This window comes from Notolepis coatsorum (assembly GCF_963971535.1).
Source record: "Notolepis coatsorum genome assembly, chromosome: 6".
Taxonomy (NCBI): Eukaryota; Metazoa; Chordata; class Actinopteri; order Aulopiformes; family Paralepididae; genus Notolepis; species Notolepis coatsorum.
This window is the reverse complement of record NC_140170.1, coordinates 128,421,882-128,441,431: the sequence shown is the minus strand read 5'-3', so window position 1 is coordinate 128,441,431 and position 19,550 is coordinate 128,421,882. Positions and strand designations below refer to the sequence as shown.

General features: G+C 43.5%; 1 protein-coding gene across 1 annotated transcript in view; it reads right to left on the bottom strand.

Annotated features, from left to right (window-relative positions):
* Positions 1-4,309: 4,309 nt before the first annotated feature.
* Positions 4,310-19,550, bottom strand: part of uqcc1 (ubiquinol-cytochrome c reductase complex assembly factor 1) — a 44,371-nt gene continuing 29,130 nt past the window's right edge. Inside the window, exons 7-9 of the mRNA XM_084316377.1 lie at positions 12,908-12,985; positions 10,300-10,413; positions 4,310-5,576 (exon numbers count right to left, since the gene is read on the bottom strand). Of these exons, the coding sequence (XP_084172503.1) occupies positions 5,442-5,576; positions 10,300-10,413; positions 12,908-12,985 (327 nt within the window). The 3' untranslated portion in view covers positions 4,310-5,441. The remainder of the gene's footprint in view (positions 5,577-10,299; positions 10,414-12,907; positions 12,986-19,550) is intronic.

The window sequence follows — 19,550 nt, the reverse complement described above, 5'->3', positions numbered from 1 at the left end:
TCAACTAGGATGCAGTAAAAAACTTAAAACCAGATTTTCAAACATAAACATAAAGACAGATAACACGCTCATCACAGACAAGCTGGATGTGGCCAATTACTTAAACATTTTCTTCACAAACATAGCCACAACACTGGTAAATAAACTACCCTCCCACTCAGGGCATTTTGGGGTAGAACACATCCTAGCCCACTACAATAACCTAGGGGTCCGCAAAGACGATTTCAAACTAGAAACGGTAACAACAGCTGAGATACACAAAAAACTGAGCGCCCTCCAACCTAACAAGGCCACTGGCCATGACAATATCCCCTCCAAATTCCTCAGAGACTCAGCAGCCGCCATCACCCCAGTCATCACACACATAAACTACTCCATAAAACAGGGACACGTACCCAAAGACACAAAAAGGGCAGCAAATTGGACCCAGGCAACTACCGCCCTGTTTCTATTCTTACCTCCATCTCGAAATTCATGGAAAAAATAGTATACGAACAGGTCGAAAAGTACCTCGCGAAAATAAAAATCTAATCTACTGTACGAATTCCAATCTGGTTTCAGAACATCCCACTCCACTGACACATGCCTTCTCTATCAAACAAGAGGTGGACGCGGGCAAATACTGCGGCATGGTCATGCTGGACCTACAAAAGGCCTTCGACACTGTCAATCACTCCATTCTGATTGACAAGCTAAAAGCAGTTGGTTTTGATAGTCTTATCAGTGAGCTGGATGCAATCCTACCTGGAGGGGAGAGAACAGATGGTGGAGGTAAACGGTACTCTATCCCCCCCCAGTGAGCTGTGGTGTTCCAGAAGGAAGCATACTAGGACCGTTACTGTTCCTAATTTATGCAAATGACATGTCGTCAACTTGTTCCTGTTCGTGGACAACTCAGCCCTGCTGGTCTCTGACAAGAACAAGTTACAGGTTGAAAAAACCCTCAGATCGGAACTCGGCAGAATCTGCACATGGCTCGCTGATAACAAACTATCATTACACCTGGGTAAAACAGTCCATTCTCTTCGGTTCAAAAAACGAACTCAGCAAGACTGACGGCTTCTCAGTTACAGTGGGTGACAATATTGTCACAAGGAAAGATGAAATTACCTACCTAGGTTCAATACTAGAGGCAAATCTTTCCTGTGACAAAATGGCATCCAATGTAATAAAAAAAGTCAACCAACAAACTAGATTCTTGTACCGGATATCCTCTCTGGTAAACAACAATACCCTGAAGACTCCGGCAGGAACACTCATTCAAGGGTACTACGACTATGCTTGCACCTCATGGTACCAAAGCACCTCAAAGGCGCTAAAAACTAAATTACAAACTGGTCAGACTACTGCTTGACCTTACTACTAGAACCCACCTCACCCCTGCCCACGTTGACAACCTAGGATGGCTTAGAGTAGACGACAGAGTACAGCAACTTGCAATAGGCCTGGTCTACAAGATACACTACACCACTAAGGTACCCATGTACATGTCAAAATACTTCCCAAAAGTCAGTGAATACGACCACAACACCAGAGGGAGCTCCACAAATCATGTTATTGATTGATTGAAAAACTTGTTAAACCCAGATTCGGCTCAAACAAGGGACTAAACACGTTTCGCAATTATGCCACAACAATGTGGAACGCCCTACCCACAGCTGTAAAGGAATGTGAATCACTACCCACCTTCAAAACGTCTCTAAAAGAGCACCTACGAGAGACTGCAATTCGAAACTGGCCCTGTAAATGTCCAAACCCAACCCCCTCCAATGTAGTTTCCCCGCCTTTTATTGCACTGTATTATTTTTCTCTGTCTATTGCTTTTTATTACAGGTTCAAAACTGTCAGGCTTTAAAACTGTGTAGGACCCAGGCCTAGAACTGCACCCTGAGAGAGGGAACTGCGCCCTGAGAGGGAGGTTTGCCCTGGGTGGGAGGTTCAAAGGGTCACAGACTCAGTGGGTATAAAACAGAAGGGAAGACTGTCAAGTTTTAAACTGTGGATACCAAACAGAGAAGGAAAAGACGACTTTGAACTGTTGAACAGTAATCCAGAACTATTATATTGCACTGTAAAATATATATATATTTTTAATCTATTCTACAATTTTATTGCACTGCACTATTTTATCTTACTTTTTATTGTTGTCTATTTAAAACTGAATCAAACCATAAACTGTTGGGATGTTAGATCCTAATGTGAAAAACTGTGATTTTATGCCTGTCTTTTTTCTGTTGTGAAGCACTTTGAGCTGCAGTTTCTGTATGAAAGGTGCTATACAAATAAAGTTTATTATTATTATTATCAAAATAATAGTTGAAATGAAAAATAACTGTTCACTCTCTTGAGATGAGTAGCTACACAACTCTAACCCCTGGACTTGAGTACAGTAGCTACACAACTCTATCCCCTGGATTTAAGATGAGTACAGTAGCTACACAACTCTAACCCCTGGACTTCCATGGAGGCGTCACTGACACAAGGGCTTTCTTTGACATAAACATTATTATTACCTTCCAAGTTGCTCTTCGTTCCTGCTGGAAAAACCCAATGCTGAGAAATTCACAGTATAATAAGTTACTAAACTCCAACCCACACACGACCAAAACACAAAAAGTAATACCAATGGGGGCTCATTTGCCTAGAGGTCGCTGTTTGGCGGCATTACAGATTCTACCTAGAAAGTGGGGTCGAATATTCACTTAGTGGCAGATTGGCTTCTATGAACTTACTTTACATTTAGCCAACGCTGATTATCCCAAGTGATTTACCAAATTGTGTCAGCAGGAGGGGTACTCCTCTAGCAGCTAAGGGTGAGTGGTACAGTATTGTTCATCTAGCAGTGCAGAACTATACAGACATAGTAGTGTCATAGTAGGTAGTAGTTTAGGCATAGTAGCAGAGTAAATAGTAGCATGGTACATAACATTGATTTAAAAAGTATGTTTTAGTCGACGGTGGAACTTGGGGCGAGTTTCAACTGGACTGACTGTGGTGGGAATGGGATTCATTTCAATGACAGCCCAGGAGCCCAAATAGGAGTTGGTCTCAAGCTTCCAGAAGATGCAGAGCGTAGGGGCCTTGAGGGTGTGTAGTTAAGAGACCATTGACCAGAGGTAGGGGGGAGGCGTTCCTACAAAAGGTAGCCGCATTTCTGGTCATGTGACATGTGCGCCCAATAGCGTGACGAGCTGTGTCTTTGCCCATTTCCACGTCAAACAGCCTGCAAACTACCTGGCGTTGCCTAACTTCGAAGATTTCCTAAGCTTAACCAGTGTAGAAACTGACGTCGGCCAATCAGAGAGCGTCTGCCAGAAATGCGGCTACCTTTGGTAATCACGCAGGAGGGAGCCGTTCCCCTTATTGCACGGAATGCCAGGTCAAGAACCTTGAAGCGGATTCATGCGGCAATAGGAAGCCAGTGCAGCTCACTGAGAAGTGGGATGACTTTGGTAGGTTGGAGATCACGCGGGCCGCTGTGTTCTGAGTTGAAGTGCCGTGGTGGCACAAGCCAGTAATCCAGCTAGTAGTACACTGCAATAGTGGAGGCGAAACATGACTGTGATTGCATGAGTTGGGTGGCTTCTTTTCTAGGGTTGCAGCCATGATAACCAGTCAATATAAAACAAAACACAATACAATCAGACAAAATATCTCGTTAAACAATGACTTCTCCCTTAATATAAGGCAAAGTAAAGTGCAGAAGCAAGTTGCAACAGACTATAGCTTATGTTGAGTGTTCATTTGATGGAGTTCAGCAGACCAATGGCTACTGGAAAAAAGGATGCCTTAAGTCTCTTAGTCCTTCCCTCAGGCTCCTGAAACGTTGGCCTGATGGCAATAACTCAAAACTCTCTGCAGGGGGAGATAAGAACAATCCGACATGGCATTGGCCTTCCTGAGAACCTGTTGATAGACATCAGTAAGCTGAGACTGACTTACTCCAATCATGTCATGTCAGTTCTGCACCGTGTCTGTGCATGTCCGTTTGTGTAGTTCTCTTTCTTCCAACATGGCTGCTTGTAACCGTTGCTAACCACTTTAGGCCTGTGCACAATTCTGATCACAAGATGCACTGGTGACCCAAAGTCTTGGGAGGTTTTCAAAAAAGTTTAGGGAGCCTTGGTCAAGAACCATACTTTCAATGATTTATTTAAATGTCTATCAGCGAGGCATTAGAAAAGGCTGCATATAAATGCTTTTCAAATGAAGCAATCAAAAAGCATTTTCTTCCTCCATTTGAAACTAAAACATCAGAGGTCAGAGGTCACCACTTTGACACAAGAAAACAAAACAGGACTCAGGAGGATTAGACATCCAGAGAACATTTTTATTAAGTCTTGTTTTTTTTAAACAAAAAGTTGTATTTATTTTTTATTATACAGTAATGAGACAGCTGAGTTTCCTGTGTTATTCTGAGAGCAACAAGGGAGGAACTGACAACAGTTGCACCTGACAAAGAGAGAATGTTGATGGAACGGGCCAGGGTTATATAAGGACAGACCTCTGACTACATGAAGGGAACTCTGCCTGTCAGAACATTTCGTTTATTTTGTTCTAAAAGCACCCTTCTTTTTCTTGTTACCAGGCAAAACAAGCTGAAACTTCCATCTATTCAGAACTTGTTTTCTAATCTCCAGCGACTAGTCAGTGTCAGAAGTCACATCATGCAACCCTGCGGAGGAAGAGCTTGTAAAGTTGTAGGTACATAGAAAATACTATGATTTTATAAATATGTGTATGGCATTCAGAAAAAGAAAAAAATATATAAATACAGAGAAACAGTTTCCATTTCTCTTCTTCCCTTGTTTTCTGTTCTTTATTTATTCTGTTATTTTTTTCAAAACAGGAAGTGCAACAGTCTGAAGGGAGGGGCTCTCAGAACACATAGGAGATGATGACCATGGTGCGACGTGCGTGGTGTTCCCCGCTTTTGGATTCGTAGATTGGGGGTATACGCGTGTCAAGAGGGTTATATATATTTATTTGCGTGTGTGTGTGTGTATACGTGTGCACAGAAACATGTAAATTAGACTAGAAAACGCCTAACCTGTCTAAACTGTGTCTCCAGACAGACAGATATAAGAGAGAATGAGAGGAGGAAGACACCAGGGATGAGGGGGCAGGAGGAGACAATGGGAGGAGAAGAGAATCCAGCTCCCAGTCTGCAGTCCTGCATCACTGCAGATGGGGGCGTTAGTGAAGGAGAGAGAAGGAAAAGAAGCAGAGGGGGGGCGGGGTCAAAAGAAAGAGGAGAAAAGGACGAAGGAAGGTGAGAAAAATGTCCAGCTCTCCATCTCAAGAGTCCAGCGTTGTCGAAAGTGCGGGTGAGAGATGGAGGGCAAGAAAGACAGAGGAGACAAGAGTGCCACATTCCTCGTGTAGGCGGGAGTGAGGGAAGGAAACGACGTGGGGTAGTACTTTAGGGAACGGCCCCCATCTCAGAGCCCGGCATCGTTGTAGGTGGGTGTGGCCACCTTCAGGATGCTTTGTGCGTTCTCCTCCACCAGGGGTCTCCACTTCACCTCTCCCGTCAGCAGGAGGTCCTCCGCGTCCAGCGCATCGATGAACTGCATCTGGAAGAATGTGGTTTATTAAAGCGAGTGTTATTTTATTGTAGGTCATAGCGTTTTCTTTGTCCTCTATAGTCCCACATACTGAACCGCTTCTGAAATGTAAACGGCGGTCAATACGGTTGTTACTATTGAATGTAAACATATTACTCATCGGGAAACCGCGTGTGGAAGAACAGGATTATTATAGTGGTTTATAATTACTATAAATAATATTAATGGCTCCTCCCCTTCCAGCGCAACAATGACCACCACTAGGCTCGTTATAAACTAGTAGAATTTATTACAAGAAGCACAGTCCTCCTCCGGTGCAGTACATCAACGACTCCACTTTCATTCAACCTTTTTACATCCGATTCTAAAGATGTTTTACGCTTTATCCAGGGAAGGTGGACTGAGCAGGTCGTCCTGTAGGAGCCCTTTTCATCAACGCCCTGCTTCTCTCACGCACGCACACACACAAGCTGCCTGGCACATCCACAGTCCTGAACTGCCAGCCACAGAGCAGCTTCACTGGAGTAGTTGGAAGTAAAAAATTATGCCTTGCTCAAGGGCACCTCAGTAGAGTGAGGGGAGAGTGATTGTTTTATTTGACCTCATGGTTACTGTTATAACTAATATCCTACAAAAACCAGTACGCAACACATGTGCAACCAGTGTAGTGTAGCGGCTGTGTCATTTGTTTGGGTTTCTTTTGACGTCAGAGTTTAATGGCTCTGGGAGGGGCGCACACACACACACGCACACACCTCTGGCTGTAGCTGAAGAAACACTTCCACAGCTGATTGAGCAGGACAATACTTCTATGAACATTGACAGACCTAACCATGCATATGTGTGTGTGTGTGTGTGTGTGTGTGTGTGTGTGTGTGTGTGTGTGTGTGTGTGTGTGTGTTTATTGCTACCCTATCAAGGCCCTGACACAGTGTGGCTTTTTCCAAAGTCAGAGAGAGGGCAGTTAGGAAAAATGTAAGTGGTTTTGGTGAAGAGCAGACAGAAAAGTAGAGAAAAAGAGAAAAGAGACAAAACAAAAACCTAGAAATGGAGGAAAACAGAGTGTAACGTCTGGAGAGAGACAGACAAGAGGAGAATATCACAGATAACATCATAAAGAGAAACAATATCAGTGAAATATAGAGAAAGGAGAATATCACAGATATCATAAAGAGAAACAATATCAGTGAAATAGAGAGAAAGAGGAGAATATCACAGATAACATCATGAAGAGAAACAATATCAGTGAAATAGAGAGAAAGAGGAGAATATCACAGATATCATAAAGAGAAACAATATCAGTGAAATATAGAGAGAAATAGTTTCTGGTTTCGACAGCTGACTAGTCTTTTCTTGGGGATCAGAAAGCAACACGATCACCACCACTTACTATTAAAACTTAAAAGTGGTACAAAAAGTTGTTTTATTTCTATATGGGCTAACAATTGGATACTGTATCACATAAAATGGACCACTGATAATAGATGCCTTGCACTGAATGTTTATGTAGTTCTCCTTCTTCCAGCATGGCTGCCTGTAACATAGCAACTATTGTTATGTACATGGCAATGCAAGAGACAACAGTTACTATGTGTAAAACAACGGTTGCTATGTGCTGATTTGTGAGAAATATAACAAAAACATAATCATTTGGAGTCTTATTTCTGGATCTTGTAAACAACTCACTGCCACCGCACAGAAATGAGGCATTTTAAAAGTGGTTACAGGCATACTGGAAGGAGAACTACACAAACATTCAGTGTAAGGCCTCTATTGCCTTCACTATTGTCTTCAGTGTTTTGCCCCCCAATCCTACAATCTTGGAAATAAGTCACTGCCAAAATGACGCAGTTATGTTTACTTAGTGACCTATCTCCCCTGAATCCAATTCCACCCAACACAAACTTCATACACATCGATCTAACTATCGCCAAGAAAACAAACCTCAGGAACTGGAAAACCAGACACGGAATCAACATCACATAATGGATTAACAGCATCATAGACCACATGTCAGTAGAAAAAGGCACCAAAACGTCCAGACCCACGTCACACCTACGTTCAGGCGCAAGCTACTCCCTAACAAGCACCTACATGAAAAAACTACCCGACCAGAACGTCCATGAGCCACGATCTGCCACAAACAGCCCACAGCAGCAGTCTGCAGCGCATACAGCTTCCCAAAATAAAACCGAGATCATTACATATTTGAATTAATCAACAATCTAATACATTCAACATGAATAGTACATAACCCCATCTTATCAAACATGAATAATGTGCACTAACAAACCAAAGCACATTTACAACTCACTAGCAAACTCCACAACATCTGGACTCCCATCCCACATGTCAGCTAGAATCATCTTTAATAACCTTGTAACGCAACACATACTATCAAAACACATAACCACATCCCATCTTCTCCTCAATCATCAACCCACATCTCCAGAACAAATATGTCTAAACAACATTCATGTTATTGTTTACGTTTACCCGTGTCTTGTTTATTGTCTGTTACACCTGTCCATCTGTTGTTGTTGTTGTCCATATGCGTCTGTAGAACTACAGTATTATCTAGGATCCTTTCTTTCCCTCAATCATATTTCTTCCTCTTCTTTCCCCCTTTCTTCTGTTAATTTAATGCATCTTCATATACTGTATATTATTTTCTTTCTCTTCCTTCCCATCAGCTATTATTTTCTTACCACAGGAATATTCATGTTCTCATTTATTAAATTATGTTCCTCTTTTGTTTTCTTTGTGTATCAATACCATTTTTGTTCATATTCGGCATCACCTGCAGACAAAGCATTTCCAAGAGGTGGCGGCTGGGTAGCGCAGCGGACTAAGCGCCTGCCTACCACCGCAGAGACACTGGTATCGAATCCAGCGGTCAGCGGTACCTCCGGCTTGGTCGGTCGTCCATACTAACCAATTGGCAGTGTTAGCGGGTGGAAAGCCGGCGGGGTGTGTATCCTGGTCGTTGTAAACAGCGACTCCTACAGGTCGGTCAGGGCGCCTGCTCAGCGAGGGAGGGAACTGAGGGAAGTAGTGTGAGCCTCCCACACGTTACGCTCCCCCAGTGAGAGTCCTCGCTGTCAGGTAAAAAAAAGCGGCTGGCTGACTCCGCATGTATCGGAGGGGACATGTGATAGTATCTATCAACCCTCCCTAGACCGGCAAGTGGGGGGCAAATGCGCGCAACGACCAGGAAGGGGAGGGGGGAATTGGCATAACGACTAAATTGGGATGGGAGAAAAATACAGAAAAAAGGAGAAAGGTAGATAAAAAGCATTTCCAAGAGAACAACAATATATATTGTTACTGTATATACAGTATATTCAGGCCAGCCCCCACTCAGACAAATGAAATGTAGGGATGTTTTCGGCTAAAGAAATTCTTAGTTGACCTATATTGTCATGGAATTTGCCAGCTAATTCATTAGTTGACTTAAAATCGACAAATCTTTGGGAGGCAGGATGGTAGAGAGGCAGGATGGTAGAGAGACAGGATGGTAGAGGCAGGATGGTAGAGAGGCAGGATGGTAGAGAGGTAGAGAGGCAGGATGGTAGAGAGGTAGGATGGTAGAGAGGCAGGATGGTAGAGAGGTAGAGAGGCAGGATGGTAGAGAGGCAGGATGGTAGAGAGGCAGGATGGTAGAGAGGCAGGATGGTAGAGAGGTAGAGAGGCAGGATGGTAGAGAGGCAGGATGGTAGAGAGGTAGAGAGCCAGGATGGTAGAGAGGCAGGATGGTAGAGAGGCAGGATGGTAGAGAGGCAGGATGGTAGAGAGGCAGGATGGCCTAGCGGTAGAGAGGCAGGATGGTAGAGAGGCAGGATGGTAGAGAGGCAGAATGGCCTAGCAGTAGAGAGGCAGGATGGTAGAGAGGCAGGATGGCCTAGCGGTAGAGAGGCAGGATGGTAGAGAGGCAGGATGGCCTAGCGGTAGAGAGGCAGGATGGTAGAGAGGCAGGATGGCCTAGCAGTAGAGAGGCAGGATGGTAGAGGCAGGATGGTATAGCGGTAGAGAGGCAGGATGGCCTAGCGGTAGAGAGGCAGGATGGTAGAGAGGCAGGATGGTAGAGAGGCAGAATGGCCTAGCAGTAGAGAGGCAGGATGGCCTAGCGGTAGAGAGGCAGGATGGTAGAGAGGCAGGATGGCCTAGCAGTAGAGAGGCAGGATGGTAGAGAGGCAGGATGGCCTAGCAGTAGAGAGGCAGGATGGCCTAGCAGTAGAGAGGCAGGATGGTAGAGAGGCAGGATGGCCTAGCAGTAGAGAGGCCGGCCAGTAACCAAAAGGTCACTGATTCAATCGCCAGCACAGACCGAAGTGTGTATTCCAGCTGTGAGCTGGTAACTGAAGGGTGGCCGTTATTACAACTACGGTGTCCACCATTTAAGCAAGAACCTGAACCCCCAAAACTGCTCCAGGGGTGCTGCAGGCAACCCTGCACTCTGAACTTAGATTAAATGCATGTGTGGGGGCCTGTATGTATGTGGAACTAGGAGAGATATGCCAAAAGACATATTTCAATTGCCTTGTGTACATTGACCATAAAATAATCGTCTTCTTTTAACATCGTGTTTCCCACACACAAGCAGAGGAACCGCTTTGAATGTAATGCAGTGACCAGAGATGTGCTCATAAGCTTTCAGAAATAATCTCACATTATTGTGAAAAAAAAAAAAGAGCATAAAAACTCACGATACAGATGCAATATAGCCACATACCTGTTTGCGTACATATTCCACCATGAGTTCTAGCTGTTTGGGGTCTTCACTCTGACGATTAAACATGTTTCTCCACAGGGCTGCTGCCAGCACGCAGTCATCAGACAGGATTCCCTACACCCACAAACACAGACACACAGGTTTACCATCTATGTCATCAGCAACACATACAGGATACCAACTACAGTGGGCAGTCAGTGTGCATCAGACCTTGACATCAGGGAATGTTTCCTTTGAAAGCAATGAAAGCTGCTGCATCTGATGGCTAAAGATATTAAGTTGATATTCATAAAAAAGGTTACATTTGCAAGCTACTATACTAGTGTCTAGGGCTGGCTAATGTTTGGAAACCTTCGATACTGGTGCCAATACTGGGATTTGATACAAACACCAAAGCGAAGATTTTTTCCAAAAACCTTACAGCGCCATTCGATACCATATTTCGATACCACAGCATTTTTTGATAGTCGACAGTATTGAAGCAATTATATTGATGCCATAAAAGTATTGAATTCCGATACCCAGTCCTACTAGTGTCTGGCTGTAGTTTGTTTGATTGATTTATTAATTGAAAACTTTATTAACAGATTGCAGAATGGGTACAATACAGTACAGCTCAATACAAACAAGGAATTTTGACATTTACAGGAGCCAGTTTCTAATTGCAGGTGCTCTTTGAGAGCGGTTTTGAAGGAGGGTAGGGATTCACATTCCTTTACGGCTGTGGGTAGGGCATTCCACATCATTGTGGCATAATTGCGAAATGTGTTTAGTCCCTTGTTTGAGCCGAATCTGGGTTGAATGTGATTTGTGGAACTCCCTCTGGTGTTGTGGTCGTGGACTTCACTGACCTTTAGGAAGTATTTTGACAGGTACATGGGTATCTTTGTAGTGTAGTGTATCTTGTAGACCAGGCCCATTGCAAGTTGTTGTACTCTTTGTCATCTACTCTAAGCCACCCTAGATTGTCAAAATGGGCAGGGTAAGGTGTGTTTTAGGAGTAAGGCCAGTTTGTTTTGTGATGTTTGTAGCCTTGTTTTTAGGGCCTTTGAGGTGCTTTGGTACCATGAGGTGCAAGCATAGTCGTAGTAACCTTGAATGAGTGCTCCTGCCAGAGTCTTCAGGGTATTCTTGTTTACCAGAGAGGAGATCCGGTACAAAAACCTTGTTCGTTGGTTGACTTTTTTGATTACATTGGTTGCCATTTTGTCACAGGAAAGATTTGCCTCTAGGATGGAACCCAGGTAGGTAATTTCATCTTTATTTGTGACAATATTGTCACCCACTGTAACAGAGAAGCCGTTGGCCTTGCCGAGTTTGTTATTTGATCCAAAGAGAATGGATACGGTTTTACCCAGGTGTAATGATAGTTTGTTATCAGCGAGCCAGGTGCAGATTCTACCGAGTTCAGAGCTGAGGGCTTTTTCAACCTGCAACCTGTCCCTGTCAGAGACCAGCAGGGCAGAGTCGTCCGCGAAAAGGAACAAGTTGCAGTCACAAGCTGATAACATGTCATTTGCATAAATTAGGAACAGTAAAGGTCCTAATATGCTTCCTTGTGGAACACCAGAGCTCACTGGGAGGGGGGGGGGGGGGGGGCTGGCAGTGTACCGTTCACCTCCACCATCTGTTCTCTCCCCTCCAGGTAGGATTGCATCCAGCTCACTGAAGGACTATCAAAACCAATTGCTTTTAGCTTATCAATCAGAATGGAGTGATTGACTGTGTCAAAAGCCAGCATGACCATGCCGCAGTATTTGACCGCGTACACCTCGTTTGATGTGGTCGTTCAAATAGAGAAGGCATGTGTCAGTGGAGTGGGACGTTCTGAAACCAGATTGGAATTCGTAGATTCGATTTTTTTCCGCAAAGTACTTTTCGACCTGTTCGTATACAATTTGTTCCATCACTTTCGAGATGGCGGTAAGAATAGAAACAGGGCGGTAGTTGCCTGGGTCTAATTTGCTGCCTTTTTTGTGCAGGGGGGGGTCACTCTCGCAATTTTGAAATCTTTGGGGACGTGTCCCTGTTTTATCGAGAGGTTTATTATGTGGGTGATGATTGGGGTGATGGTGGCTACTTTCAGTTTCTTACAGTAGCCTAGTTGGTTGTTGAGTAATTTCCAAAGCTCACAGGGTTTGTTTTTGTTATCCTCAGTTTTATCATTGACAAAGTTTTTTTGTGCAGATTTGATCATCTTTTTGATCAGATATTTGTACTGTAGTTCAATGGGCTACCGACATCGCTTGTATCTTTTTGTGGTCTGTTCACTGCTTCTTTATGAAATGCATACAGACATTCTTCCCCCATGTTCTCATCTCCTTCTCAAAGTCCAAACAAGGCGATTTGTCGACGTGGTAGAACAGCAAATTGCTGTGACGCAGATGGCAACGTGATGTAACGCAGGCAGTTGACCTGTAGGGCTGATGATAGAGAGAGTTCCAGCGTCGACTGCACTCTTCAGGGAGCGGATAGCGTCGCTGGATGACGGCTAACAAACTCACACCAGGAAAGTGTTTTGAAAAGTGGAAATGTCACACCGAAGTTAAATAATGCTTTAAATGTCAGCCCTGAGCGGATGTTTGGAAAGTTAGTGAGTGTCTCTTACCTCATCGTATCCAAATATAGCAGCATAGAAGGTCTCCGTCATCGCTCGCATACTCTCCTTCCTATGGATGGCATCAATCTATACACATACAGACAGAGACAGAGATAGATGGACGGAGAGACAGAGAGACAGAGAGACAGAGAATCAATCTGTGGCTGGCCCAGCACTGATCACACAGGGGTTACAGACAGTGGCTCAGAAGGTAGAGCAGTCATCTGGTAATCAGAAGGTTCATGGTTCGATTCCAGCTCCTCCCAGGAACATGTCAAAGTGTCCTTGAGTAAGACACTTAACCCCTAACTGCTCCCAATGAGCAGGTTGGCACCTTGCATGGCTGCCTCTGCCATCGGTGTGTGCGTGTGTGAGTGAATGGGTGATTATCAGTCATCATCGTCTTAACCTTATTCAATGTAGCCTATAGATCTGATTATCTGTCACCATAACCTCCCGCTCCATGTATGTCACAGTTACTGTAATGATTATAGTAATCGGATTACAATAATATGGTGACTAGAATCTTACACTGTAAAAATAAATAAATAAATAAAAATCCAATCACAATTGCAATGTTTTTTTCCTTCTACAATTCAAACTCAAGAGTATGTGAATATACATCGATGTGGTAAAACAAATATTCTGGATTGGGTCTTTAATTATTATATTCCATGGATTTGAAGACAACAAGTAACTCAAAAGTAAATAAAAGTAATCCGATTAGCCAACATTACAGAGTTTGACGATAGCAAGTTACTGATTACAATTCAAAGCAGGTGGTGGATAATCTGTAACAGATTTAATTTAGAAAGCAACTCTCCCAAGCATGACCACAGAAGCCAGGTGTCAGAAGGGCTGGTTTCAACTGGCAGCAGCAGAGAAAATGACCAATGTTTTTACTACCTCTTAGCACAATTAGCATGGAACCCGAGAACAACTCCAATCACCGGCTGTGTGTATGTGTGTGTGTCGGGGGGTGTGTGTGTGTGTGAGAAAGAGAGGGGTAAGAAAAAGTGCTGACTAGAGTTGAGCTTGATTACTGACATTTTGAGTAGGCTCAAGGCCTGGTTCTCCCATTTGACAGTGTCTCACACACACACACACACGTCAAAATGTGCACTAGATAACCCTCTACAAACATGTCTCCTCAACACAATGATGGTTTTATAACCATCATATCTTCTGTCTGAGAGGGTGAACAAAAAGGTATTATAATAAGACAGGGAGACCCTGTAACCCTGTAAAGAGCATGGCACTGTTGATCAAATCCTTGTAACTCCAAAAAGAAAATCTACTTTCTTGTTTGCTTGTCAGATCAGTTGTGAGCATACACCACCCTTTCCTCCAGCTAGACTATCAAACCTAATGTGTGACATGACATCACTTGGATGTAAAATATGGGCCTGCTCAATAGGCAATGAATGGGATACCGATCTAAATCACAGAGTTGGGCTAATTGGGCTGAACAAGAGAAAACCCTCCCAACAGTGAAACTGCCCATATGAGCTCCTCTGGTCAGGTACAACCAGTGTCACAACATTTGTAAAAGGCTACATCGTGCTGGTTTCTAAATGTGAAACAGTGCCCGACATAACCTTGCGTTGTCCTACTATTGCTAGTAGCCCTGGATTTTTGAAGTAATTTGGCCTTGTGGTGGCGCTATTCTCAGAAAACAAAATTTACTCGATGGCTTGTGCAATCATGATATTTGAAATGCGTTTTTGTCCCTTTGCGATATCCTACTGATGATATCGATATGTGTTATTTAGATACTTGATAAGCCAAACCGTATGACCCCCAGCTGCAATGAAATTTCTGAAAAAAAAAAAAAAATGGTAAACAGGAAGTGATGCGTGTTAGCTCTTTGTCCGCTTTGCACCGAACTTGACAAATATGTTTGTCATATGACAAGTGTGATGTGAAGTAGTATCACCATTGTGGATAAAACATGGATTTACAGCCTGGGTCTGTCGAGACTCACGTTTGCATCCTCTGCCCTGCAACACGTTGAGTGTGAAAGTAACAGCAAAGCCTTGGCGGCTGTCTTTACTCTACGGAGTGCGTTCCTCTAGGTGTGTGTGAAGCAGCCACCATGCCACAAAACCCAGGGTTCTTTCTTTGATATCTAGCTTCAGGAGAGTGGTGCATATGAAGGAAGAACAAATGTACATGTACTGCAATGCACTGCTAGCTGGCCTCCCGGCCACTGCCACCAAGCCTCTTCAACTCATTCAAAACGCAGCGGCCCGCCTGATCTCAAACCTGCCGAAGTCGGCCCATGTCACCCCACTTCTTAGGGACCTGCACTGGCTCCCCATTGCTGCACGTATCCGCTTCAAGGCCCTCGACCTAGCATACCGTGCGGCAAAGGAAACCGTTCCCGCCTACCTCCGGTCAATGGTCTCTAACTACACACCCTCAAGACCCCTACGCTCTGCATCTTCTGGTCGCCTCAGACCTACTCCTATCCAAGCTCCGGGAGGGTCATCAAAGAGAAGCCGCCTATTCTCAGTCCTTGCCCCACAATGGTGGAATGAACTACCCACCCCAGTTAGGACAGCCGAATCCCGTCCAATCTTTCGCCGTCGACTAAAGACGCACTTCTTCAACCATTATCTGAAATAATAATAAAAAATAAAAATAAATCTAACCCTAACTAACCTTACTGTCATGCACTTGTCCTAATAAACTAACCTACACTGTAACACGCAACACTCTGATGAATATTGTTACTCAGCTGATAGAGTTGTACCCTTCCTGATGACCTGTCGTACAGAACTTGTAAGTCGCTTTCGATAAAAGAGTCGGCTAAATTACTAAATGTAAATGTACTGTATGTATGTAATGCGTGTGTGGTGCATGCACGCACATCTGCTTGGCCTCGTAGAGCTTGTTATGCAACATTACGGTAATTATCAGGTCACTCGGCAGGAATAAGCCATAAGATCAGGTCAGAGCATTTCCACTGTATACCTACACTCCCTGTAGAGCCTCCTGCGCCCCGTGCCTATGATAACATGCATCGCTCCTATGGCCTAATTATAGCTGCCTAAACAGTGTTGATGAAGACCCCATTCCACGATAAGATCATGGAGCAACATTTCCACCACACATGCTGTACCGATAACCTCATTATTTGTGCCTATTTTTAGTACTTCAGAATTTTGTTCTGTAATGCCGGGATCAGACGACACGAGTTCAGCCAGAAGTTGACGCGGCCGACACGTTCTTCCAGATTATGAACGGTGGGAACATCTTCACCCCTTGTGGTGTAATCAAAGAACAGCGACGTGGCGTCTCGGACGAAGAGTCCAGCATGTTAGATCCCCCCCCCCACCTTTTCCCATCGAGTGTGACAATTCCTGCAACGTGTTCTTTGACTGTTTCTCAAAATGGGAAGTCCAAATCCAACATCTCCTCCCCGATCCCTGGCTAACTTCAGGCCATGATGGCATGCAGTGATCTGTTGGGGACAAACGTGTAGTGCGCCCCCTGTCTCCCAGCCAGAACACAGCAAGATGTTATGATGCTATGATAACCTAATCTGACATGGTGACCAGTGTGGAAAAGACACACATGTCCGATCTCAGCATCAGGTAGTTGTGTCCTTAAGCATCTCCAATGCCACCATTTCCATGCAGATCGCACCATAATGGTGACATCATTTCCTACACAAGCAGATGGAAGCAGGCAATACAGCTGGTTTGGTTACCAAAGCTAAGCTAATTTACTAACACCAGATCCCATCTTCATCTGTATTCCATCAGTCACATCATTTTATCCTTGATTAAGTGGCCTTGTTTTCAGAAAGATATATATTCATATTGGTAGTAGCTGAACATGTCACACATATGATTGTTAAATATGAACCCAAATGCCATTTAATGTTGGGGTTGATCTTAAGCCCTTATTCCATGGGCCACATAGTTATAATTAAACAGTTTATCCTCATAGTCAGAATACATTGGCTTTGTACATAAATATACAGTGGGGGAAATAAGTATTGAACACATCAACATTTTGTACAGTAAATGTATTTCCAATGAGCGTATTCAAGTGACATTTGCACCAGACTTTGGTATTAACTCAAAGAATCCAGACAAGAAATCTAAACATGAAAGTCCATATGTAAATACAGTGGAATGAAACAGGAAAAAAGTATTGGACATACTAAGAAAAACCAGTACACCACGGCAAGGAAAGGCAAGGAACTAGCTGAAAACCCAAACTAATTAGGAGGCAACTCTACCTCCTATCTGTGCTAATACTGTAAACTGGGTTAGAATATATTGATGGGCTATAAAATGTTTTTTTTTGTGACCAAGGTGCCACACAAGAAACATCTAATGATGGGTAAAAGCAAAGAGCTCTCAAGACAGATTGTTGCAAATCATGAAAATGGAATTGGCTGAAGATGTATTTCACAACTTCTGAATCTTCCAGTAAGCACCATTGGGAGCATTATCCGTAAGTGGAAGCAACATCACTCCATCATCAACCGGCCACGCACAGGTGCTCCTCGCAACATTTCTGATCAGGGAGTCAGAAGGATAGCCAAAGAGCCATGGACCACTAGGAAAGAGCTCCAGAAAAACTTGGGAGGTAGAAGGTACAACTGTGAAAGAAAGGACTAGGGATGTCCGATATTATCGGCCGATATTGGCATTAAAATATGATAACGGAAAATATCGGTATCGGTTTTAAAATAAATAATTTTAATTCTTTTTACATTTCTATAACCTTTATTTACCCAGGCAAGCAAGTAAGAACAAATTCTGATTTTATGTATTGTCAAAAGTATGCATAATGTTGTGTTAATTCCACAACAAGAGATATGTAATGTTAATTACCTGAAATTATTCTGTTTTTTGGGGGGGGGGGGGAACCCTGCATATATCGGTATCGGTTGATATTGGTTGATATCGGTATCGGAAATTAAGAGTTGGACAATATCGGTATAGGTAAAAAAGCCAATATCGAGCATCCCTAGAAAGGACAATAGGCAATGCACTCCACCACCATGGCACGCTCAGCCCGCAAGACTCCATTACTGAAAAAAAGACATGTTGAAGCTTGTTTAAAATTTGCCAAACAACATTTGGACAAGCCAGTGAACTACTGGTAGCATGTACTCTGGTCAGATGAGACCAACATTTTTCTTTTTGGCTGTCACACAACACACCATTTTTGGAGGAGAAATGGCAGTGCACATCACCCGAAAAATACTATACCAACAGTGAAGTTTGGAGGTGGAAGTGGGGCTGCTTCTCCTCTTGTGGTACTGGCAGACTTCATATCATTGAAGGAACAATGAATGGAGCCATGTACAGAGAGATTCTTGAGATGGACCTGCTGCCATCCACCAGGATGCTGAGGATGATGAGACGTGGGTGGACCTTCCAGCAGGACAACGATCCAAAGCATACAGCAAAGGAAACTGGCAGTTGGTTTCAGAGAAAGAAAATCCACTTGTTGGAATGGCCCAGTCAATCACCTGACTTAAACCCAATTGAACATTTGTGGAAGCATCTGAAGATCCACAAGAGGGGCCCCCCACAATCTTCGAGATTTAAAGACAATCCGTGTAGACAGGAATGGGTCAAAATCACACCTGAATACTGTGGGAGATTAGTTACATCATACAGAAAGCGTCTTGAAGCCGTCATTACAAACAAAGGCTTCTCCACTAAGTATTGAATTAATTTCAGTTAGTGTGTTCAATACTTTTTTCCTATGTCATCCCACTTTATTATACATAACTTTAATTTACATATGGACTTTAATGTTCGATTCTTTGTCTGGATTTCCTGAGTTAATACCAAAGTCTGGTGAAGAATTCACTTGAATGGCCAGATTGGAAATACATTTACGGGACAAAATGCTGATGCGTTTCCCCCATTGTACATCCATGTTGGCAGTAGCTTAACATGTGATCTGGGTCACAATGATTTTAGATTTCTAGCCTAAATGTAGTTATTAATAATAATAATAATAATAATAATAATAAATCCCTTCCCTAGGGTGTGCTAGGCATTATTTAGGCAAACAAAATCCTGAAAAATCTCCTCCTCCTTTGAGTTTCTGACTGTTCGCCAAGGTTAACCTGTGTCCATACACTATGAGGTCTTTAGTTCTGCTCCTTTGGTCCTAAACGACAGAAAGAGGGCAGGGATGAGGAATGACTGTGGAGTTTGTGAGGTCACTCTCGCCGAGCTGTATGAGTATGCATGCGTGTATGCGTGTGTGTTGGGAGAGAAGGAGGGGGGGTACTGCAGGTGTTTTCACAGCTGTGTGTGTGGACTGCTCTTTGTCAGCGCTGCAGGCATGCGTGCGTACACACACACACAAAGACACACATATGCAATTACGTTGTTATGATCAGGAGGGCATTCTATTGACTCATTCATTCCTTAACCCCTGACCATTATCTTAACCCATCCCTTAACCTGACACCAACTCTAACCCTAACCTTATAATGTCTTCAAATTAAATGACGACAAAACATCCTGACACAATTATCCTCATCTTTCTATCGCTGTGAGGACATCTGATCTTTGCAAGGATATATGTACAAGACACACACAATGTTTTCTCACTCACACCATAGACTTACTTTAAAAAAAAAATTTTAAAAAAGTAATGCAGGCAT